The 25733-nt window shown below is 44.8% G+C and overlaps 1 protein-coding gene across 3 annotated transcripts in view; it reads right to left on the bottom strand.

Annotated features, from left to right (window-relative positions):
- fam222aa (family with sequence similarity 222 member Aa) overlaps positions 1-25733 on the bottom strand; it is a 56865-nt gene that overhangs the window by 8595 nt on the left and 22537 nt on the right. For 2 of the 3 annotated variants that reach the window (XM_052069220.1, XM_052069219.1), the window contains exon 2: positions 16360-16502. In XM_052069220.1, coding sequence (XP_051925180.1) covers positions 16360-16456 — 97 coding nt within the window. In that variant the 5' untranslated portion in view covers positions 16457-16502. Of the gene's footprint in view, positions 1-16359; positions 16503-16619; positions 16749-25733 lie in introns of those variants that run through there. The other variant, XM_052069218.1, reaches the window with a different exon arrangement.

Raw genomic sequence — 25733 nt, 5'->3', positions numbered from 1 at the left:
TATTTTGTGATCTCAAGCCAGGAAGCAAGTTTTGTTATTTTCAACAAAGAGAGGAAAATACTGCCGCAGAGTCATACTGTATGTTCCAAATCCACTCTCGTCCCATCAGCTCCCACTGATTTTGCATCATGGTGAATTGTATTATAATAAAATGACCATCATTGCTGTTTTTTCCAGGAGCACTTTTACAGCAATGTAGTTAATAAAAACACACAGCCGATGTTATTATAAATACTCAGCGCCGGAGACAGATCTGTGTTTTTACAGGCATCACTGTATGTTTTGTGTGTAGGTTTGAATGTTTTGATGTTTTGAAACAGTCATGATGTATCGGTTTACTCTTGAGACTTCCATGCGGGTCGTGCGGATTCAGTCACCACGCAGTTACGGTGTCAATGTGAGTGCAAGGGGTTGTCTGTCTGGATGTGTGATTGTCAGGTCGCCTGTCAATTGCATGAAGCTAGATCAATATAGGCTTCGGGTCTGGAACAAGGTAGGGCAGGTAAAGGAAGCTGGCTGCATTGTATATCTTTCTGTTGTAACACAGACCGCAATGACCTTGTCCCATATTGTTTTTGTTTAACTTTATGTGGCTGTGTTTCTGCTTATGCTGCACCTGCGTCTGACATGGTAAGGACGATCTCAACGCCGATTGGCCGTCGCTGACGCTACGCTGCCAAAAGTTCACTTTACCGACTGACTGAATCTGACAAAGCTGGCCTGAAATAAAACAGACTGGTGATGACAGAGAGGGGGGCTGGCCGCTGGCGAGCAACGAATGACAGACCGGTGAAATGAACTGATCTTTTGCTGTTACCACTGTAAACAGTTTTTGACTGATAACCAGAAAATAACCAGAAGTGGGCAATTTACAAAATGTTGCCAGTCCATCATTCATCAGTGACCTGGCTATCTAACCCTTTATTTTCAGTCCGTCATTTTTTTCAACCCAAACCAAACAGTAAATGTCAGTCAGTCGGTCCGTCATGTTATTTTAACCGCATTTCTGTCATTGCCCCTCTTTTTCAAGACTCAAGTTTGAAAAAAGACTTTTTGAACACCAAATTAATTTTTATACAGAAAATAATTACAGTACATCTGAAACAAATGATTATAATAATACATTTGAAAGAAAAAGTATGTTATTTTGCCCAATTCAAATATTAACACTGTATCTGAACATTTAAGTATGTAAACTAAAGTGCAATCACATTCGTAAATGAATGGCTTCTGTTTTTTGAAATGTAAATTACATCATAACTTCTCCTCAGCTGCCGGTTAACATGGTCGATCTTCGACCCACTTTTCTCCATTTTCTGTTATCTCAGCGGTAAGAAAGAAAAGAGAAGAAAATAACAGCAATTTTTTTATTTTTCTTCTTCATGCTACCGCTATTTTTATTTTTATTCTTCGTGACAGAGGTTCACTTTGGCCTGGGGAGTAAAGTTCAGCATTCACGTCAATGATATATGGCGCCATCTAGCGTCGTGAATGGGTTTAATGCCTAGACCCCGAATATAAGACAAGCACCACTTTTTCTTATTTCAATGCAAAAAAGACCGTCTTATATTCGAGCCAATATGGTATATTATTCTTATTCTTACAGCATATGAACGGTCATTGTTTTCTGTGTTCTGATTCGCTGATGCATCACTGAATAAAGGTGGAGAAACACCAATCAAATTCAGGGATTTAATTTAATGCGGGTATTTTTCACCCCGACCAACCAACGCGCGCAGACTTTTTTTTTTTTAGGTTTCTTGCCATTCGTCAGCAAAATGGGCATCCATCAGTGACAGACTGATAGCTCTTCTGTCAGTACTGAGGATAATGAAAATGACGATGGCGGAGTGATGGACTGATGATGGCGGTTTTGGTTCATCTTGAAATAATGACGATGACGGACGTGTGCCGAATAGGAAAATTCAAGATTGACAAAATTTACTGACTCGCCCACCTCTGGTCAACGGTGCATAACACAACATAACCATCCTGGAGACTTCAGTGATGGCATATGTCATTCCTGCAGGAAACAAACTCCTTCCCCTGGTAACTTCTGCCTTCAGCCTTTGTGCCATACAAAAAAATCTGAATCCAAATCTATCATGTACCAGTATTTTATACACTAATGCAATATAAGCGCAATATCAAATTGCACTTATATTGAACTGTGTACAGTTCTTTTCTGAAACATTTATTTTGGGCAATGAAACACTTTGTCGTCCACCCCCCCAAATTTTGCTGCTGTAGACTGCAAATTTCCCCAGTGTAGGACAAATAAAGGTTATTTTATCTTATCTTATACCCCCAGTAATAACGGTTCTGACTTTTTTTTACTCGCTCTTCTCAACCAACCCAAAATGGGTTCCGATCCACCAAGAATCGCTGATTTTAGGGACTGCGAGGACTGCACATGGATAGGTCAAATTTATGCATTCACACTCAACCACAAAATAACACCTAGCTGAGACAATGACTTTTAGAAATGTGGCTTCTATAGCAAACGCACATCCCGGACTCATGAAACTTGAGGGGGAAAAAAAGTTGACTGCAACAAAGTGAGTGTGTTTTCCTGAAGTAACGCTTGACTTGAAGCTATTGTTGCATTTGGCTGATAGGATCATGGTCTGGATGACGCACTGGCCCTGCCTCGTTTGCTGTCGGAAGGGTGGGGGTGCTCGGGGGCAGCGTGGCATCCTGAACAATACCTGCCTTGTGCTAATGGAGGTGTCATCTGCACAGGCCTGATTAGTCAGCGATTACAGCGAGGCCTCAATTGCCGTGACAACTGCCGCAAACACAATAAGCCTTGATAGAGCCAGCTGTTTGGTCCTCTGCAATTAACCCCACATCCCCACTCGTCTCCGCCAGTGCACTGCCTCTAATTGACTATTGCCTATACAAAGCAAAGGCTGTGGGGGCCAGACCCCCTGGACGCAGCCCCCCCCCCCTGCGAAGGAGATGATTATAATAGAGGCGTCCCGTCGACTCGGCCGCCAGTCAATCAAAGCCTCAGTGCCCCACAGGAGCTTCCTGATGAGTGAGAGAGCAGAGGAGGCACATGTATGAGGCCATGCGAGAGCTCCCTCCTTGGAGCGTGCGGGGGTGTTTATCGTGTATGTGGGTGGGTGGGTGTAGAGGTTGCGACGACAAGTCGAATAGGCCTTCAGTCCAAGTACTAATCAATTCAAGTGCATGTGAGGAAACCCTGCTGCTTGCTGCATATCAGAAAAGCCATTTTTGGGAGCACTCATCTCGCTCTCTGTTCATCTCAAGGTTGATTTTCTGGGCTATGCAGACAGGGGGAAAAAAATCAAGCCAATTATTTGTCAGGCCTCTGTTATCTATAATTGCAAAGATAAAAATCAAACTGCAATGATTTCTCTGTGGATAGAGCTGTCTGAATTCACAGCTGCTTGTGTCATCATAATCTTCAAACAAATGCATTGTCTGCACCTAACTCCACTCTGCCTGCACTCAGTTGGGAATATTTATTATTGAGGAGGCTGAATTATCGATGGAATGTTTCAGGCACATACTTTATAAGAGGAGTCGAAAGCATGTTATGTGAGCGCATCTCGGTGTGGATGAAATGAGAGATTAATTTTCAAAAAGCGGTGTCACATGAACCACATGCGTTCTTTCCAAGCGTGGCAAGATGTTTCAAAGGGCAAAGAGGACCGTGACAAAGTTTAAATGACTTGCACACTGATTGCTCACAAGCACGCACACATGACACAATGTCAAAAATGGATTTAATCATTCAAAGACTTTTTTTTGGTTTCAATCTTGGACCAAACATCCAAATCTAATCTTTGATTTCATTGAAGTCACCCTATTCTCAGATGTGATCTATTTCCTGCACAGGCAGAGAGAAGAGAAAAACAAAACAAACTGGGAGCCTAATTATGGCTCTCCTTTAAACCGACTCCAACATGAGGTCATTCAGTTGGCCTGCAAGAAGTGGTCCGTGCGTATTATTACTGCAGCCATTGTGACTGAGAGGAAGTCTTCAGGTACACCTACGAGTGAACTTAAATTTGACACACGATGCTCCCTCGTAACATTTAGGGACACAAATATGAAGACAAGCCTCCTTCACTCTCCTTGCTGTAACAAAAAAAAATCATTTTGGACAAGTATATGTCCTCCTATTTTGAGGAGAAGTTTTGGGCATGGCCCGTTTCTGTTCCCATGCCATGCTCGTGATTGAAAGAGTTTGGTGTGGAAGCACTTGACCCAGCCCAGACGACAATGTGGGAAAAAAAACAACAACCCCAAACACACTCCGACGTCTTGTTGACAGTCTTCCTTATTTATCAAGGCCGAGGCATCACAGCAGCTCATTAATTTATACCGGTTCCCTTTGAGGATGAGCAAAACCAACAGGACGCTGCCATGTTTACATTTTCTCTCTAGAAGTAATCTCTGAAAGCCAGATGTCACTGGATCAGCCATGAAAATTAATTAGCAGGGTTGATGTGGCAACCTCGTCCACTTTCCGTCGTGACCTGCCTTTTATGGGCTATCGGGAAAATGAGTGAGAAATGACCTCCTTTGGCTCAGACGCCCCCTTGTTTGGGAATTACTGATAACCTTCCAAAGCTAATACAGTACGCGTTCTCTCAAGCTAAAAAGTCAAGTGGATTAGAGGAGAAAAACAGGTGGATCCAAAGAGGGACAAATCTCAGCTGACATCACCATGCAGTTGCCCTCTCTGACCCCTAAAGCTCCGCAATTACAAACAGTGGAAATTCTTTCTTCGTGTCTCTTGATGGTCTCCGTTCTCTCGTTCTGTTTTCATCCCTCTCGCCTCCCGCTATCTATCTTTTCTCTGCTTCAGTCCGCCTTGTCTCTCCAGGCTCCCTCCCCTCTCCTCTGTCTTTTCCATCTCGCTCTCCGAGTAAGTGAGTTTCATCTGGGGTGCTTGCCGGGCGAAATCACCCCAGGGTGAACACTTTATTATCTGTAGTCAAAGCGTCACCACGAATACCATTCTACACACACAAGTGTCACTTTCCATTTGTCCACTCTCTGGCTGCATTAGCGGAGCCTAGCCGGCCCAGGGCCTTGTGTCTCCAACAGAAGAAAGCTAACAGCGTGGGAAAGCACTCGTCCTGCATTCCTGCCCCATTGACACCAGTGAAGCCAACCTGCTGCCTCTCTCTTGGGAATTAAGAAAAACAATCACAGAACATCAACGCTAAGTTCAAAATGAGCAAGATAGCTTGTGAAATGACCGCTAGACCAGGATGTTTTGGTACTTTGTGATCTTTGTTACTGTATAATTTATGAGCTCGCAGCAAGTGTGAAACAAAGGAAGCCGTCGGGTTCAAGCTGCAAACGTGTATTGGTCATGATCCAGCCAAGTGTCCGCTAAAAATGCACGTTTTTTGCGGTTCCTGTGGAATGCAGCACCTACGTCGCGCATTTGCGAGACACCTGTGTACCAAATAAACAAAGTATGACAGTAGAACACATCAAGTGTTGACCTCAAAATAAACACTGAGCTCGGTCAAACAATGGAGTGAAATACTAAGTTGGCTTCAAGTATGGGAGATTAAAAACTTACATTTTACATGACAGAAGCCTACAACAAATATTAGTACAGTATAACAAATTAAAATAATACAGTGATCTCCAACAGAGGTACCCCTCAGGAATAAGGCAATACAATTTAAAATGTAAGCGTCATTTTTAAGTTATGATCTCACAATTGTGCTTCATGAAAAGATGACTGCGGCTAGGGTCCAATGGCTGCACAACTTCTTACGTCTACTACTTACTGTTTACTTGTTCAAGTTGTAAACGCTGGAGTCTGCCTGGCTGCTCTTACGTACTTTTCCGCAGCGTCTGATCAAATAAATATGCTTGCGGCTGACAGCTGGTTAGGGTAATGTCACACTTCATAAATCATATTATCAGCGGCCTTTACTTATATTGCGCTTTGGAAGGTAACCAATGGAGTGGATGGGTTGTTAGGGGCTGATTTACAGTATATGCTCTGACCCCCAAAAAGAGGTCTCTCTGACCATTGCTATATATCGATCTTAAAACGGTAAAGCCCAGTGCATAGTAGGTTGCACGTTTTCCGCACAGTCATCAGATCTGGGTTCAAATCTATGTTGGACTTCAAACATGCATGTGATATATTCATTCATTCATTCATCTTCCGAGCCGCTTGATCCTCACTAGGGTCGCGGGGGATGCTGGAGCTTATCCCACCCGTCTTCGGGCAGTAGGCGGGGGACACCCTGAATCGGTTGCCAGCCAATCGCAGGGCACACAGAAACGAACAACCATACGCACTCACACTCACACCTAGGGACAATTTAGAGTGTTCAATCAGCCTGCCACCCATGTTTTTGGAATGTGGGAGGAAACCGGAGCACCCGGAGAAAACCCACACAGGCCCGGGGAGAACATGCAAACTCCACACAGGGAGGCCGGAGCTGGAATCGAACCCGGTACCTCTGCACTGTGAAGCCGACGTGCTAACCACTGGATACCGGGCCGCCCGCATGTGATATAGTGAAGACTAAATTGTCCAGAACCATGAATGGTTGCCTGTCTTTCATGTGCGCTGTTATTGGCTGGTGACAAGTGCAAGGTCTACCTCACTTCTTGCTCAAAGTCAGCTGGGAAAGGCTCAAGTTAGCTGCGACACCTCCAGTTATTGAATTGAAACTCATGAGATGGTGCCAAATCACAGGACTGTTATTTAGCTAATTACTTGTGACAAAGAAAGACAAAGAGATGATACCCTACTCCTAACATTAATGACAATCACAAAGATGCGTGATTGTGCTTACAAGTTCAGAGCTTACTGAGGATAAGCAACTTTAATCATGGATGGATGGATAGATGGACACGATAACTTCTGGTTCATGGGTCTGAATGCATAAGAGAAATGTGAATTGATGAGCAAAAAATCCACTCAAAAGTGCTCCGTTTAATAATTAGGTCTGGCTTTGGATGTGGGTTGCCCTGCGGCCTGCCTGGGCCACCCTCGTTGTGCACACTGCACGGTCGAGAAGGAAGAGGCTTTATCAGCAAATAAACCGAGTCAGCACCAGCAGCGGGGTGGTTATGCGTTGCGACTGGTGCACCAGCCGATATTGTCATGTGCGATTAGGCCTGTGCTCATGAGCCTGTGAACTCATTGCTATGGCACGGGAGTCAAGCCCGCCCCCTTATTTCCCGACACTTGGATCTGCCGGCACTGAGCTCCTCCTCTCAGCTTTCTCATTGAGCATTGAGCCCTGCCACTTCTCCAAGTAACCTCTCTAAACCCTGCGAGGAGCTGTGCTGAACTGATTAAGAGTCTGCAACAGGTCAGAGCGATGCGATTCGAAACAGTAATTCTTTGAAGCCTTTCATCCAAAAGGGTCAGGCCAAGTCAAAGCTCGCCTCTGAAGGTTAACTTGTCACCTCTGCAGATGCCAGTGTGGATGGCGAGGAACAAAGGGAGGCAAAGACAAACAGTGAGGCCAGAAAGAATTAGGTGACATTCAACATTATGAGCACGTCAGAGAGATTGAAAGACAGCAAATTTTTTATGTTGGCTTACAGCGTGACTGTCCTTTATACTGGCATCTGACACTGTTCTCTCAAAGGGCTCCGTGTACTGCCAAGAGCAGGAGCATCCACAACACAAACACACGCACGCAGCGCTCTGGAATAAAAGACCTGAGAGATAGCCATTGTAAGCACATTCAAAAATAAGAAAGAAAGCAGATCTGAGGAGGGAAAAAGGCAAAGAAGGAGAGACTGTGGCGGGGGGGGGGGGGGGGGATATAAAGGAGAGAGGCTGGAGGCGGCTGGGCAGGCCTGTCAAAGCCCAGAAAGTGCTGCTGCACAGGCCTGCAGGTAAATGGAAGAAGAAAGGCGCCTGTAGGCTGCCTGAGGCAAGCCCGGGCCCTTCTGTTCTATCATTTAAGAGACAAGTCGTTCACTGATTCCCAATTAATATTTAACACTGCACAGACAACAAGGCACTCCACTCTGCAGTACACATGCCAGGAGGAGGAGAGGGGTGGAGAGGAGCAGGTTCTTGACCTTTAACAGACATTTCTCTTTGGGGTTTAAGTTAAAAGCGGTCATGAGAAGAGCAGACGCTTTTTGCATTTGATGCAGACTACAAATACAATAATATAAATCCAAACTCATTGAGCCAGTCTGAATGAAGGCTGCATGTAAACATTGTACATTTTATTAGGAACTTGATGTCTATATTGTATTAAATTTTTTTTTACAACGATGGTGCTCAGTTTTGTGTGAGTTAGGTTTGTTGTATAAATATTTGATCTATTTATATGATGTCATTATAAATGATATAATGCTTTCAAATTATTTGGAACATGTTTATTCATGCGCTGTTAAGGCACTTTATAATTATATTGAACTGTATTGCATCAGACTGAGTTGTTTCTAATATAAAAAAAAATACCTCAAAGAATTTACATCAGTTGGTTACAGTATGTTGATTGGTTAGCGTGTTTGCCTCACAGTGCAGAGGTGCAGGGTTTGATTCCGGGCCCCAGCATTCGTGTGTGGAGTGCGCATGTTCTCCCTGTGCCTGCATGGGTTTTCTTCGGGTACTCCTATTTCCTCTCACATTCCAAAACATGCATGGCAGGTTAATGGAACACTCTAGATCAGGGGTGCCCGAAGGTGATCGAAGATCTACTTTTCAATCAACTAACCTCCCGCGATCTACCCTTACCGGCACGCGCGCACGCACACACACGCACACGCACGCCACGATGAGAAACAGCCTGAAACTGAGGCATGCGACGCACTTTTGCAGCCTGTTTACTATCGTAGCTCACACGTACCGTTTTAAAGTGCTTCCCTGGGCTCTCCTCGATTCCTACTCTTTGCCCATGCCCTTTGCGAATTGTACACGAAGCAAACACTGAATAAGACTAATGACGAGAAAAGATAGACCGCAACAGCTCTTATCACAAGCTGCAATTGCAGACTGCTGAGAGCTAACAACATGCGGTGAAGTACTCACGCGCCACCGTAAAGAGATTTACCTGCTTTATTTTATTTTTTTTAAATATTTTTGGGGTGAAAATGAGACTGATAAGATGATTAGGGTGCAGTGTACATTAACACAAAAAATATATATTACTAACATGTACAAAAACACACAAATGGTTGTTTGCTTTTTTTCTCCTCGACACTCCTCGGATCGACTTGGGACCTGTCTTAGATCTACCGGTAGATCAGGATCGACCTAATGGGCTCCCCTGCTCTAGATTGTCCCTAGGTGTGATTGTGAGCGTGATTGTTTGTTTGTCTATGATTTGCTGGTAACCAGTTCAGGGTATGCCCCGCCTACTGCCCGAAAACAGCTAAAATCAGCTCATGCACCCTGCGACTCTCGTGAGGAAAAGCAGGTTAGAAAATGGATGGATGGATGGATGGATAATTACAGGATAAGAGACTTTGATGAAGCTATTTTTATTGGTCTTAGTATATTACTGAGGTGTACCTAATGTGCATTCAATAACACTTTTAAAACAAATTTAATCGCGGTATTTTATATGTATCTAACTCTACAATGTTCCCAACCGTGGCCGTCAGAACACACGTAAAAAAAATACTGTGTACCGGTGTATATATATATATATAAAAAAGTATGGGGCCATATGAGTTTCCATATATTTGTAATATAAAACAATACGAAATACTGCACAAGAAACAGTAAACTGTAGTCCTATCTTGCCTCTCTTGATCACACATACAGTCACGTCTGGGCTGCTCTTCCCACGTAAATGGCACTCTTTACAGCGAGACCTCTTGCACCAACATATCGATCAATATTTACCATCTGTGCGTTTCAATCAAGGCTGGGAGGTTAAATGCATGGAGTTATTTACTGAAGTGGAAATAAAGATGGGCAGCTTGAAGAACAAAACAGACCTGCTCACACATGCCTTTAATTGAAAAGAAAAAAGCAGAAAGCATGCATCCTACTTATAAGTATCCGAGGCTAATAATAATAATAAATGTGAACTGGCTTTAAGAGTCCAAATTAATCTGAGAATCAAAGAGAGGTTTCATTTTAATTTGTTTTATTTTAAACTAGAAGTGCAGGATGTACGCAAAACAAATGTTTATATTGTCAACACAAAAAAAAGGACAAACAAGAAAAAACATTAATAGAAGTCCGAAAAGACAAGACACAAATCGTAAATCAAAACTGGGAATGGGTGGACAAACAGGAGGCCAAAGAGCGCTTCCAGGAGCATCAAAACGAGCAATACTGCGACAAAGACAGAAAGAAATCACAGAACTAAATACAAGCAAACCGATGAGAAAGCGAGGAACACCTGGACAAGACACTAATGTTTGGAGGGATCTGATTGGTTTACACAAGGGACCGAAGGGACGTCGGACTGATAAGAACAGGTGGAAACAAAACCTAGCGAGCAAGACATGAAAAAGGAACACAAGGAAACAAGACCAAACTAAATGTAATCTAAACAGTAAAAACATAAATGGCATGACTCCTGCTTGTGACTTACTCCAAGTCAGCCCGAGATTATTCAGAAGCTTTTTATTTATTCTGCTTGGCTCTCGACAAAGGCGGCCGCTTTTTTTTGCACAGCTCCTGTCCCCCGCCCCTTCCCATTCATCCTCCCCCTTATTACATGTTATGTCTTGTGACTTGTTGTAACTGTCATATGCTTATTTATGTGCTAGGGTCTTTTTTATCCTGGACTTAAATTATCCTCAGAAGAGGATAGTTCGAGCGTGGTTTTTTTCCCCCTCTCCCTACCCAACGTTTTCCTTTCTGAAGTCTGATTGTAATTTCCCCATTGCGGGACAAATAAAGGATATCTTAAATCTTAAGCTATAAAATAGCATTGTTGCACAGATGTTATGTGACATTAATTTTCTTCATTTCAAAAATGTAAAAGATCTATTCTCTCCATGACCTCTCATTTTTCCTGGACATCCTTGTCATGGGTAAGCACAGCTATGCCGTCTGGACCTTCCTTTTTAAGCCATAAAATCAGCCAGCGAACACCATCCCATGTTTGATACTACAGATACCCAGAATGAAGCACTTGAGTATACTCCTCGAGAATGTGCAAAATATGCTGGGTGTCAATGAAAACACATTCAGTACCAGCCAATTCTGGACCAAGTCTGAAAAGACGTTTAAAAACGTCTTTGTGGGTGAATGAGTTAAGCGCGTTTGGCCGCTACAATCTTGGGTATGTTTGTCTAAGAAATCAAGTTTGAGCCTGTATTTGTGATGCAACCCCTTGGTAAATCAGGCCCTTAGTGTGCCATTTCCTGTGCGAAAGCAAAGGACTGGCGACACTCTGTCCCCTCAAACCCTACCACCCAACCCCCACTCTCTGGCAAGCAAAGACAGAGGGTGTTGATGCCTGCACCTGCAGGGTCGCCCAAATGCCAGGCTCCCTTTGGACGTAGGAAGCTCTTTTTCAATCCAATTCCTGCTGTGAACTCAGCCACAGCAGAGCCCATCTTCCTCGAGCTCGCCTCCCATGGCAATAAGATCGCTTCACCCCCTGTGCTCACAGCAGAAGGCAAGAGGGCAGAGTAAAGGCAAAGCTCGGCAGGTCACTACCAGACGGAAATGATCCTCTCTGTCCTAGTACTGAGATGGCAAGAGGCTACACTAAGCAGGAGGGAAGTCTGTGGCCACTCATGTGGCTCCTCCTTTTAATTCTTACCATTTGTCAATATGATGAACAGGCCCGGCTCCGGGACTTTTTCTCTCCCGGGGCTGAAGTGGGGCTTGACATAGTGGGACTCAGAAAATATTTTATAGATATATTTTAAAATATCAAATAAAATGCTGGAGGGGCTTAAGTGGGGCCACACACATTTCTGATGGGGCTATAGCTCCCCTCCTTATCCGAGTGTAGCACCATCCCTTATGATGAAACTGTGTGGGCACATATCAAATGAGAGAGCAAACCCAAAGATTCCTCACAATGAGATTGCATAAGTAGGGCATCCGGGAAAGAGGCCATTCACGGATAGCTGTCACTCACCTTTCACCATCAAGAATACTTCCTGACCTGCTGAAATAATCAGAATGCAGATGTAGACACTCTGTAGAATTCCAAATGGGACGGAGAAAGAGGACATTTAAGTCAGTGGGAAAAGGTCAAGTGGATGCAGATTTTTTTTTTTTACCCTTTCTGTCAATTCTGCATAGGAGTCAGAAGGGAACATGAAAATGGGCCGCTGCAGCCGGTATAGAAGGAAGTGTTGACTATAGGGTAGAACACTGCAATGTGCACACCCGAGCGGCTATGCTAATCTTAAAATGAATGTTTATTTGTTGTCATTTCAAGACATGTCCACTGAATTGTTACAATGGGTAAATGATGACAAATTTACCGAGAAGAGGTCTTCAAACCCCGTCTCAAATTAGTATCTGCTTTTGCCAACGGAAAAGTGTGAATAGTAAGCGGAGCCGAGTTGAGCCAAGTCGCGTGTCAGGCTCAGAGTTGCTATTTCAGCAGCTATTGTAACCACTTATTAATATTCAATTGGAACGGCTGATATCATAGCACACCACACAACATACTGAAGTTTTTTTATAAGCTTTCCAACTTCTCTGTAGTGGCCTCTTATGCCAAATTAGAAACACAGGACACAGGAGGGCAGTGTGTCAATTAATTCCCCACACTTAACTCAAAGCAAAGCAACCATCTACCATCTGTGGCGTCATTGCCTGCAGAGGAGCGGGCTTATTAGGAAGTTCCCCAGGTGAACCTCCATGCTGTGTCCCGAGGCCGTGTGATTGTCTCTGTCCATCAATCGAGAGGAAGTTTGAACCTGGCTTGACATGGCATGAACTGCGGATATCAGGCCTTCTGGGAACGTTTCATCTACACCTGGCTGATTGGCACGCCAGGCCTCGCGGCTGGTGTCGCAGGAGGTTACTGCTGCATGTGCGCTCCATCTCCCCTCCTCTGTGTTTGTGTGTGTGTGTGTGAGTGTGTGTTTAAGGGCACATTTGGAAAAACAAATCTGGACTTTAATAGCACTTGATTAAATGGATTTAACTAGGATTAAACTGTTCTTTCCAATTTGATTTCACCGGACTCACACACACAGCTGAAAAAGCCATTACCCAAAGAAAGGTTAGATAACTGACTGAGGCGCTAATTTTTAAGGTATTTAAAATAATAGCCCTCTCCCCCAAACCTGGAGGGGCACACGGCTTTGACCACAAATCAGGATGTAATTAAACAAGCAATTGGAAACGCGGACAAAATCATATTTTAGGAAATAGCCACATCATCATCATCTAGCTGTCATGAAAGATTGTGAAGCCATTCTTTTTTCTGGAGATGACATGTAGCAGAGTAATTGGTGTCTGGGCCAGAGAGGGGGCAGGTGGTTTGGGGGGAGCAAGGGGGGCTATGTCAGTGTTAGTCATCACTGGAGTGGAGACCTTCCATTTCCCTTTCGTCTTATGCTCGCCTCTACTCCTCTCGGACCTTCAGATGGGCTGCGATGACGTAAAAGTAACGATGGGGAGGGTTGCCTCTGGTGGAGGGTGTCTGGGGTCAGTTGCTTCTATTCACCCCTCTCCCCCCTGTGTGGCCTCTCTCTCTCTCTCTTTCTCTCATCAGGGCACCCACCCTCTGGGGCACAACATGATGAGAGGCACTGGCTCCACGGCCGTCTCTGCCTTTCATGTCTCCATCTAGACCAGGGGTGGAGAGACGCGGAGGCGAGGACGAGGGTTACAAATGTCACCCATAAGGAGGATTTAATTAAAAATGACAGCGGTTGGCGCGGGAGAGTGTAGCCACATGTGCGTGGAATATTTGGACGCAGTGAAAGTCAGTGCCTATGATTTATAATTCAAGTAATGCTCTGCACTGCCTTTTAATTCTATGGCCAAAGGAAGAAAAAAAAATATTTCAAAAGGCCGCCCCTAGGAAGTTAATCCAATATGATATTTTTAAGGGCAGGCGGTCAATGGCTTTCTGAAAAGACGGCTTCTCGGAGCTCTCTCGCCACCTCCCTCGCTGAGGCTGCTGCCTGCTGTCTCCGCCCTGCACGCCGCTCTTGCGCGCCTCGCCCCCAGTCCCCCTCGAGCCCGGGCTGCGATAATGGAAACATCCTACTCTCCGCCTCCCGTTTCTCCCGCTAAGCTCTGTGCGCTTGGGGGAAATTGATTGTCTGGCGAGCTGATCTGAACGCTTCCAGCTGATGGCAGAGCCAGTTAAGTCCTTTTTTATTGAGGGTATGAGGGATTTTTAATGGGAGTCGCATCAATGAACTGTGCAGTCACTCGGTATCTGCATGCAGGGTCTTTCTGTGTGTCGCTCACCCTCTCATTCCAGCACTGTCTCATACACACACACACACACAAACACACACACGTCATACATTTTAAACAAAGGGCAAAAGAGGCAAATGACACATTTCACCTGTTTCATTGCCAGGTAATCCACCTCCTGTATGTTCATTCACTGTGTCTGTGAGGTGGGAACACTGGGATGGGAGCCTCCCATTGAGAGGCTGGGTCACCTTACCAACACCTGCTTGCACTCAATGGGACTAAGACAAAAAAATAAATAAAATCAACATGCTCGGTGTAGGCCATTTCCATGGTCTGAATCTCTGTGCAACTTGCCGTCTTCTATATGGACCTCACATTGCAAAATTTTAAGCAACTTGCTCATGAACCTCAAGACAAGTTTATGAGATGGTAATTGAATGTCTGGCTTTACAGCAGCTCGAAAGAGACACCGAGAGGGATGCCAGAAAGAGAAGTGGAGGAAACTGAAGACTTTTCTATGACAAAGTACTTTCTTGATCTGAGTTCTGACTCCCATTGATGGAGGTCGGTTAATCCTGCAAAATGGGGAAAGAATGGATGAAGATGAAGTTTTGAGGGTCTGCTTTATATTCTGCTTGCTTGCTTTCCATCATTCCATTTTATAATTCTAGTTTGTGCAAATGTTTCACCTTTGGTTCACCTTTGGTCCACATACATCCTTTCTATGGTTAAAGACCAAGCACTTTCCTCTAAGATCAAGATTCTATAAACTATTTGTACTACAAAACATTCATCCATCAAAATGTTTGTACCGCTCATCCTCACGCGGTCATGGGTGAGCTTGGGTGAGAAGTGGGTACAACCAGGGCTGGTCGCCAGCCAATCACTGGGCACAACTTCAGAACTGTGAGGCTGAGAAATGTGTGGTTTCATTATCATTATATCATTTGGACAACTGCATCGAGCAGCATCAAGGAATCCTGGCCCTCTCCGCTTGGGCTCCCTCCCCTGCAACCTGACCCCAGACGTGTGGCGAAAAAGCAATTTCTTATGAAAGAAACAGATAATTCAAGCACATTGAAGCGCTTCATCCAAAATGCATTACTTTTTAATAAAACGATACAATACATCTTTATTTATATCGTGCTTTCACAAAAATCCTTCATCGCAAAGCCAATCAGTGTAATGACCTAAGTAAATCCCCATGGACGAAGATTACAAAAGAAAATGATAATTTCATTCACATGCTTCTAAAAGCCACACATATTGTCCCATTTTTGCAGAAACACGCAAACGTTGTTGCTCAGATGCCTCTCCTTTCTATTAATCAGTTTGGAATGGCTTATATGGCTGCCTCGCAAAACACAACAACTCCTACGTTGTCATAATGGAGGCAGACATTGATTTCTTTATTTGATCCCAAAATTACCACAGTTAAAATTACATCAAAAGCTTCAGCTCAAATCAAGATCCAATCCATCCACTGGATGTCTGATTGCTCCAGCTGCAAACTGGTTGCAACCAGTTTAGCAACTCCGCATCAACTCATCTTTGTCCCTTTGCACCATTTTGTGAGTGGACACAGGGTGGTGCTGGGGGAGCCAGCGCAGCAGCTGTCATGCTTTACAGGCGGCCCCAACCAGACACTGTAAAAGTTTACAGACCCCTCAGGGTCATGCGGGGCCATGAGGCACGTTAAAACGGTGTCTGCTCAGCCCTGTTGACACGACCGCACAATCAGCATGGCTAAACAGTCCCACTCACAATGATGGGCCAAACAACACAACAATCTGGCCTGTAAAGTGCACATTTGCTCGTCCAACTGTTTGGAATTCCTCAGAGAAGCGAGGGATCGCGGTGACACAAACAGCAGAAACCGGAAAGTCTATTTCACGGTCACTTATTTACAGTCAGGGTTAGCGCTCTGTTTCCATTGTGGGCCCTGACTGATTAAACTGAGGGTTATGTGGACACGGTGGACACATTCTGACTCGATCCTCGGAATTCAACACGATCAATTGTCGGCAGCCCACGTCCCCAACGTTTTTTTGTGAACTTACATTTGCGTCCCAGGGCTTGCGGTGGCTCCAGGCTTTTGCTGGCACACGCCGGGTGCTGGGGTGGAGGGTTCTGCCTCCTCTGCAGACAGGCCAGCATGGCGAGGTGGGCACAGTACGACAGCCGGGGGAGTTCTGCGGCCAACCTGTAGCGCAAAAATACAAAAGTTGAGTGAAATCGGCAGCGGGATTTGAGGTCAAAGCTTGCATCCGCTATCCTGGTGGTACGGGGCTAAGTCACTAAATGAGGCTGTGTTTCTCACCCAGTATGCATTTGGGAGAGCTTGTCTACATTCAGAGGGTTCCGTGCTGCATGCGTTGACTGATAAACACACACCTGCGCCGGGGGCCGCTCGGCCGACCCCTGGCTCAGTGCACAGCGTTGCACCACACAGCTAGTCAAGCATATCTCCTGCCTATGAACCCCTGCTCACAACAAACACACAAGTAGCAGCACTTTAGCACATTCCTCTCACTGCAGTGTGTGATGATTGATGGTGTTATCTATGGACAGGTGGGGCAAAACAAAAAAACAGCAGTCTGACTGCTAAGCTTAGCGTGCAGCAGCGCGGGGGGTGGGGGGTGGGTGCTGTCACGGAGGGCTTTGGGGAACCAACTGGTGTCTGCATGGATATGGAGCCGTGTTCTGTACAGTGCAGTTGTGTGTGTTCATGAGCAAATGCTGATGGCGGGAGTGGGGGAGACTGCCGACCGTACATCATGGCCGGTGACGGCACTAATCAATCTCCCTGCAGACCATAAATCTGTAGACCTGCTCTCTCTGTTCCTTTACAATAACCTCCACTCAGGAAAAGTGAAGCAGTGGCTGCTCGTTTCCACCGAAAAAGGCCATAACGGAATAAATAGATTCACTATATGGACGAATGAAGTGGGATAGCCAGTCTTTCCAAAGAAAGTGCCCCTTTTTTGCAGCCTCCAGTCTCCTGGGAAGATTTTATTCAAGATTTTGGAATGTGTCATTGTTTTTTTTTTTTTTTTTTTTTTTAAATCATTTGTCATTGGGGGATTAAAACAAAATCATTTGTGATGTCTCGTTTATAATCTAGTTCATCCCACCCAAAGGTCTTTGAGGTCACGTTTTTCCGCACCAAAACTCTTCCAAGTGTTCCATTATGGATCTTGCTTTCTGCACTGGAGCATCTGAATTATATCTACAAAGTCAGAAGCAAACAATTGTCCAAAATGCGGAGGTAAGAAGGAAAATTAAGATTCAGCGCGAACCAAAAGGCCTAGCCTGGACATCAATTGATTAATTAATCAGGACTGAGCCCTTTCCGTTGTTTATGTACTATAAAAAGTAACTGCTCGCTAAAAAAAAGCTCGATCGTCGAGCAGTCACGGTTTCACAATAGTGACTGATTACAAGTTGTCTAGTTGGATTATGTAGCAGGCGAGGACAGTTAAAATAAAACCTCCAAGATCAAAGTGGATGATAAGAATTGATATTCCCTCACTCAGCGGAAATTTTTTGGTTTCCATGCAACAGACGCTCACACTGTAGAACATTGGCAAAGTCCACTCACAGCTCGCATGCATGCTGTGGCTGTCAAAAGAATTGTGGCCTTCATATTAACTCTGTCAGTCTTGTGTCCAAACCGCATCGCTATGAATCACTATCTTCCCAACCTCCTTTCATATTAAAACAAAGAACGGGAGCAAATATTTCATCTCGGCTGTCAGCGGCAGCGGCAGGCATATTATTGAAAAATGATTTCTCGTGCACCTCTCTGAAGCTTGTGTCCTGTTATTTATTTTGCCAGCGAAGTCACCTTAAGCCACCTGACATTGGCCTATTTAGTTTAATAGATGATAACTTCACAAAGAAAGAAAGCAATTACAATGATTACCTCATGAATTAAAGACTATCCACATAACGCGCGCTCCCGTTCTCTTATTAAAATACATTCTGAATAATATGAGCTGTTGATAAATACAAATAGCAGCGACGCGCTTGAAAACAGATAAGCATTGTTTAGGAACAAAAAAGGGACTACAAAAAAAGGGAAATAAACATGAGCAGGGAACTGCCACTGTGTAAAAAAGATCATAGACTTGAGTACAGCGTTTGTTTCCACTCTCTTTCTTGCTCTCTCACTCTCACACACACACTCACAAATGCACGCGCACACATTGCTGATGGAAGAGAGGAGCCACTCTATCGCTCGCCAGGTGCTTGTGCAAAAAAAATGTTTGTTTTTTTTAAAAGGTCATGCACGGTGTCATTTCCTTTGGCGCACGGGCGGGCCTGGCCCAAACACACCGACACTTTGAGTTCATTACTGGCTGTTCACATAATCCTTTTCCGTGGGCCCTCTCTTCCGTTCTCACTAATGTCACCAGCAGCCCATCCTCACAGACCATTTGTTAAAAGACAAGTTGCCGGAGAAGAAAGGTGCATGCGGTGTAGATTGAGACTAAAAGCTAGCTGGTGGTGGTGGTGGTATGGGGGAGGGCGTACTTCCACCGTTTTCACTGTCTGAAATGAAAGACAATCGCATAACTGCGCTCCATTTTTCTCCATTTGCCGCTCCCCAAATGTATTTTGAGGCATTATGCTTTGCTGAAAAAGACCCACTTTTTTTCAATTCAATTTCAAGAACCAATTTTCTCCCATTATTGCCATCAAGAGCGAAGCAGAAGAAGCAAGTCTTTGGCTTGTTTGTCATGCCCACGTCTCTTTGCCTCATCTCTTCCTTTTCGGTATTGTGCTGCTTAGCAGATGTCGATCAGTGGCAGGAAATGATGTTCCAAGCGAAACACTCTGACCCATCATCACAGCTGTTCTATAAAAGCCCGTCATCTTTGGATCAATCCCCTTGAATATGCTGAGGAATGTGAGCCAGTCGGCGCATTCAAACCACCTGCACTTGACTCTCTCATCAAATCCACTCACAACTCTCCTATCACACCAGCACGGCCGTATCTCCAAAGCCAGGGCGTCTATCGTTCTGATAACACCGCTGCTGGGTTTGCAGCGGGGGCGGGAAGGATCAGTCCCATGAGATGAGGGAATAAGCCAGAATCAAGAGCCAGTGGGCTCGGCGAAGGGCTATTTCTTCGTTAAAAGGTTCTTAAACGGCAGAGGAGATCAGAGAAGATGTCTCCACGCAGCCAAAGCTGTCTGTCGAGATAAGCATCCTGCAAAGTGGAGGAAGCAGCTGGGTGCTCGTGGCTGAAACAACGGAGTGCTTCTTTTTGAGTGCGTATGTTTTTAGATGGACGTGCTCATGTGAAAAGCTTGTGATAGGGCCAGTGGATGAGGCGTAATGTAAAATGTGTCGAATGTCTCGTTCCAACTTATTTCTTCTGTTGGCCAATGTAAAGGTTGCGAATTATAGGCTCAAAATAAGAGGCGACAAAGAATCTGTCAATGTCGCACGGTCAACTTAGAAATGTTTGCATGGGTATCGGTGGTCCGCATCTTTCCTGGATTACTCCCAGGTTTTCGGAACGGGACCACTTGTGGACCAGCAGAGCTGCCGGAGCTCCTGCGGGGTGGGTGCGGCTTGAGCCTCATTGAATGGTGACCCTGGTGTCTCACGGTGGGACGCCCCATGCAGTGCTTTTAACAAGCCGCTGTGTCTCTTCTCTTAATAAGCCCAAACAAGTTAATCCAATCGACACACTCTAACCCTTTCCTTTTCTTTAACAAGGCCCTGCACTACCCCCGTAATCCCTCACCCGCCCCCTCTTGTCCGTCACCATACTGTCACACGAATACAGAGAGAGAGAGAGAAAGGTTCCATTACCAGAGGCAGACAGTAAAACCTTCAGCTCGTTGTATATTCAAAATGCACACACTAATGCTCATACGTGCCCGCGTGAGGGCCCCTCCATTTGGATTGGCCATTCAATGAGCGGGGTTGCGCTTGCTGACCCCGTTCCACTCACACAAACAACAAAACAACGCACAGACAAAATTTGCAAGGGGACATTGGCCGACAGGCACGCACTCCGAGACATAAAAAAGGGCATTGTTAGCGAACCCTCCCAGCTCCACAAACACAAGCCACTGATTCCCTAACAATACGAGCCCCTGGATGCACTCACCCACCAGCTCTGTGCACAGCTTCACAGCAGCACAATAAATAACCTGCACAACAAAAGGCCATTGTGCGTAAAAAGCCCACAGTTTAGGCATCATCGCCGTGATATACAGCGCAGGAATAACATAATGACAGCCGAGTCTTACGCACACGAGGCCGCGCGTTGCTGTTATTCAGGCTTATAGCGTCTTGTATTCCACGCCGACATATTTATAAGAGTGGATGAAGGGCATCTTGGCACAGCCGCTCAGCTGCAAGGGCTCCATATACCAGTCAGCTTCGATAGCTTCATCCGCAGGATGAAGGGTGAGGAATGTCTGGCCGTCCAATAGCAGCGGGCCGCCTGTCATCTCTGATCAAAATACGCCTGTCTAGACTAATGTCAACCCTGTAATGGCAATGAAGACTAATTGACTGCACAGCCAACTGCTGCATCTTTGAGCCGGGCTTGATTTCATTCATGGTAAATGGCAGGCGCAAAAGGCATCCATGTGGCGAGCACAATCACAATGCAGATGCCGCGCGGAGGCTGAAGCTTGACAGAGGTCAACAGATGACTGTTGACGTGCATCAGGAACACTGAGAATCCTCTGTGAAAATAAACTCTGCATTCTAACCGATACTTGACAGATTCAAATCAATACAGCATACATTTGAAACAATGACGTCCCGTCCCTGCTAACAGCTTTGCGTGGAAACTAAACTACCAGAGTGAAAAACATTATACAAGTTTAATAGTGCTTGCAACATGAACAAGAACGTTTAAGGCCCTATGTCAGAGCTCGGCAAACTACGGCCTGCGGGCCGAATCCGGCCCGTTGGTCTTTTTAATCCAGCTCGCTGAAGGTTGGTCCACAATTAAGGTTCGATGTGAATGATTGCATTCATTTCAATTGGATTTGTAATGACAGGCATTTCACCGCCAGGTGGCGCATTGACTTGAAGTTGCAGAACACGGGGGGGGGGGCGGGGGGTCTTTTCGACCACTTAGGACCTCTGTATCGCTCAACTTCTACTGGTCTGATCACAACCCATCTGCAGAAATGCACAGGCTAAAATAGGTAATCAACAGCACTGTTGTCATTAAAAAAAAGGTATATTAATGCAGTACTTTCATGCTTTTGTTCTGTTGATGTTTGATATGGACTGTCAACAAATGCAGTTTTTTTTTAAATGTACCATAGCTTGTGCTGACCTGGCCCCATCTGTCAAATTTTAAAAGTCAATGTGGCCCCCGAGCCAAAAAGTTTGCCCACCCCGCTCTATGTCATAAGTAAAAATCAAGCACTAGCACCATTGGGCTCCTTAACTCATTCAATCACAGCCATTTTCACTGGAGCAACCCCCTCAATCCCAGCATTTTACTGAATTTTGATTGATCTTGCAAGGCCCACACAATATTCGGTTCTAATGCGATATATACATGGAGCCTACCAAAATAGTTTGGACTCTCTTCTTTCTGCAGAAAAAAAAATTGTTTCTATCTTTTTCCGTTCTTCAGCAATCGGCATTACAAAATGGCTAAGTTTCATGAAAATCGTGATTTCTGGGCAAAAAAACGGAGAAAAAAAGCTTTTTGTGAAAGCATTCATTTCAAGCATGTGAGGCACCACTGCCACCTACTGGTCACTTTTTTACATGATTTACAATGCAAACGGCTTATTCTCATTCATAGATTGCATCAGACCCTCCTCCTCTCTATGGCGCATAAAAAAAAGAAGACTTAGACGTACAAGTATGTCCTTGGTAGGCGCGGCCAAATTTTAAAAAGACGTACAAGTACGTCTTGTGGAATGAACGTCTTACGTCATGAGTTCATCATGACGGAGCCCGTGTCAAACATTCTACCATTTGTTATTCTATTTTGTTTGTTTGTTTGGAGATCAATTTGTAAAGATCCAATCAACAAATATAAAAACAAACAAGAATTTAGTACAAGTATGTACTATACTTTCTGTAAAAAAAATAAATAAAAAGAGACAAAGGAAACAAAGTTTGCTCAGGGGAATATAACCAATTTATCAGTGCAAGCTTTCGTGAGTATTTAATCATCTCCATACACTCGTTCTATATATTTACGAGAAAACTGAGAAGGACTGAGAACTCTTAAACAATGTTTAAGACGGATGGTAAACAACCAAAAAGAAAAGTAACATACGATGTCTACCCATGACATGTATCCTGTGCAGTAATGACTGCATGTCCTTGCGGTCCCCTGCTGGGAGACTCCCAGCCTCTGCCTCACGCAACCAAAAGTGCTCTTAGAACATGACAGAGCCTCTTGTGCTCCCGCTGATACCAGCCCGAGACTTTGAGCAATGCGAGTGTGGCTTAAAGTTGTCAAATAAAACCGCGGGGGAAAGTCTTCTTCTGTCGTTGACGTGGTCGTATTGTTTTGCGGCGACGTTGCCTGTCATCTAACCGCACTTCCACCCACATACCTTGCGAAAGTTGAGCAGAGGAGCTGCTCACGCTAAACTGTTGATCACAGGTGCAGTCAGAAACAGCCGCTCTGGCGTGCCGCATGTTCAATATCTGCATGGATGTAAATCCTTACCCGTTCTGCCAAAAATGTGAAAAATGCGTCGCACTTTCTTGGCTCTAGCTTTGGGATTTATATTTTCCCCATACGCCTGAATTACACACCATTTGTAAAGCATTGTTGATCGAGCAAAAATGTCTTATTCCAATGTGGCACAGTCTTTTATTGTGCCAGACAGGCCCATTCACAGCTTAACACAGCAACAATAAAACAAGGGATCTTTTTTTTGCCTCCCCCCTTCACCCATCATCCTACGGCTCGCTTGAATATTCAAACAGTTCCCATTGTCTTTCTGTGTTTTGTTCATTGTTTGTTGTGCTGTCATTTCTCTCTCCTGCTCATGAACTTCAAAAGAAAGGCTTATGTCAGTTTATGATGAAATGGAGGGAGCGGGCGTGAGGGCTGAATAAAAAGAAAAGGAAAACCTTCCATCAGGACGGCCCTGCCTTAGAGTAAGCGCGCGCTTATTAATGGCCGTTCAATAAATCAATGACATATACCGGTAATTAAAATCAAACAGTGTGATTCCTTCCTTCGGCTGCTCGCAGGCTGACTGCACACGTTGCTCGCCGCCGTGCCTAAGGTGACCCCAATTCCCGCGGTCCTTTCACTGGAGGGTGTCACAGATCCAATACTCAGTCATGCATAACATTAGTGCGCCGCCAAGCCCACAAGGCAATCAAATAGCACACCGGCAAAATGTTGACACTGATCCCAGTTGATATATTTGAAGTGTGACAAAGGCGTTTTTTTTGCTCTGCTGGATATTAGCGGCGTACACAAGTGAGGATGACACAACTGCTCACAGCTTCCTGCAGAATGTGAGGAAGGAAGCGAGATTTGAATTCAGCAGGCTTTCTCGTTCTAGTTGTGGCCGTCCAGCTGTTGTCGTTCCTTCCCCTACGCCCAGTCCAGGATGGACCAGAGCGGGCAAGACGGGATCTACTTGGATGGAGTGAGACGAGGCCGCGTGGTAATCACCTGCTGGATCAAAGCCCAGATGGCACAATCACGAGCATGATTTCCATGCAGAGGCAATTCAAGAAGTCAAAACTTCAGACTTGTCTCCAGCAGTAATTTAAATAAATACCTGACCGTACCAGCCCACTTTTCCTGACCATGTGATTGGAGTACCAACTACCATAGTAGTTTGACTTCTAAACCCAGCAGTTCAGTGATTGGTTCAAAGACAATCACCATTTTTTTGGTGTGACGAGTGGGAACGGGATGGGAAGGACATCCCATGCAACATTTCAAGCACCTGAAAGGCTGAATGTCCTCCCGTTGATCCGACTTTTCCACAAAGCATTATCCTTCACTTTGGTTCACCGATTACAGATTAGGTCAATCCTAATCAGGTTTCACGTTTCCATTATCTAATGGCAACATCTGAAAATAGACGTAAAAAAACATTTTTTAAAAAGTACAAAGAGTACAAAACTTGTCAATGAAAAACAAAATGGCGTACAGTGCTGTGTATCAACAAGTGACACAAGCTCCCTTCATTATTTCCGACCACATTGTACATGTTTTTTAAATGTTGCCTTTTGCTTTTTTTTTTTACGTTCAACTCTTATCTACCAATGACATAATTTGCCGTCAATCATTACATAGCATGAGTATCTTGCGCTGCTTTTATCTCCATACTGAACTCAAATATGTAGTTGACACAACAATTGCCATTCTGCCTTACACACACACACCACTGTAGCAGCAGCAACTCGGTAATGGGGAAATATAATACCAAAGTCTAACATTTGGTGAAAATGCAGCTCGAGGATCCAATAGAGCCCAGTCTTTCATCTTACTGTAAGTGCACTGACTTCAAGCATTGATCGCTTGTATTTCCAGGCAAGGTCTTGATACCGCTGAAGTGGTTCGGTTATAATGATCTCAACTAATGGTCGATTCACTTGACAAAGGCAACCTGATAAGGGCTGCACGTTGTCAGTTTGACCAGCAACATGCAATAGCAAAAGGTCATCACCGAGACAGCAGCACATGCGCCCGCTCAAGGATTCGTGATCCATTTTGTCGTTATACATTTGGACTTGCGTTCTGTTTTGGGTTCTACTTCAAGGAGAAAGCAGCTGGCATTGAGCGTTACTCTTGTGCTGCCATGACTTAAAATGATCAGACATTGCCAAAGACACTCATTTGAAGTTTCCAGCAGGATACACAGAAGATAAACCCTGATATATTTGAGTTGGAGTGAGCGTGCAACTGTCACCGAGATCAGGTGCAAAGCCTGTTAGCGTTTCTCTGAGCTCCACATGAAGGAACTTGGTCAAAGTCATTTAGTTTATTGATGTTTCCAGCAGAGATTTTTTTTCATGGTAGTCAAGCTTCCAAACACATCAAACATCACGGGGGGGGGGAGAGGCATCCCTCTTCCCGCACGCTCCCAGGCAGATGAGCTCCTTCAGTGCTACGTGCTCCTGCATCAGTTCCTGAGTTTGTCCTTCACAAGAGACAGGTAACACTGCCAAGACCCGGTAATTAGTGCAGATGGAGACGGGAATACTTGCTTTGCTTCCCTGCAAAGATGCCATGGGAGGCAATCTATAAATTCCTGCATATTAATGCAATTTAAACCCACTCCAGACACCTTGCTGGAGGCAGGTGATTAAAAAAAAAAAAAAAAAGGCAAACTTACTTGGCACACAGCTGCTGATACGACGTGAGCCCTATCGCAGCAACTTCTTGACCAAACCTCACTTCCGCCCGACACACACACACACACACACACACCAAGTAACTTGATCATT

Source organism: Hippocampus zosterae, chromosome 6 (assembly GCF_025434085.1).
Source record: "Hippocampus zosterae strain Florida chromosome 6, ASM2543408v3, whole genome shotgun sequence".
NCBI classification, from domain to species: Eukaryota; Metazoa; Chordata; class Actinopteri; order Syngnathiformes; family Syngnathidae; genus Hippocampus; species Hippocampus zosterae.
The sequence above is the reverse complement of the archived record's forward strand: the minus strand, read 5'-3'. Positions and strand labels throughout refer to the sequence as shown.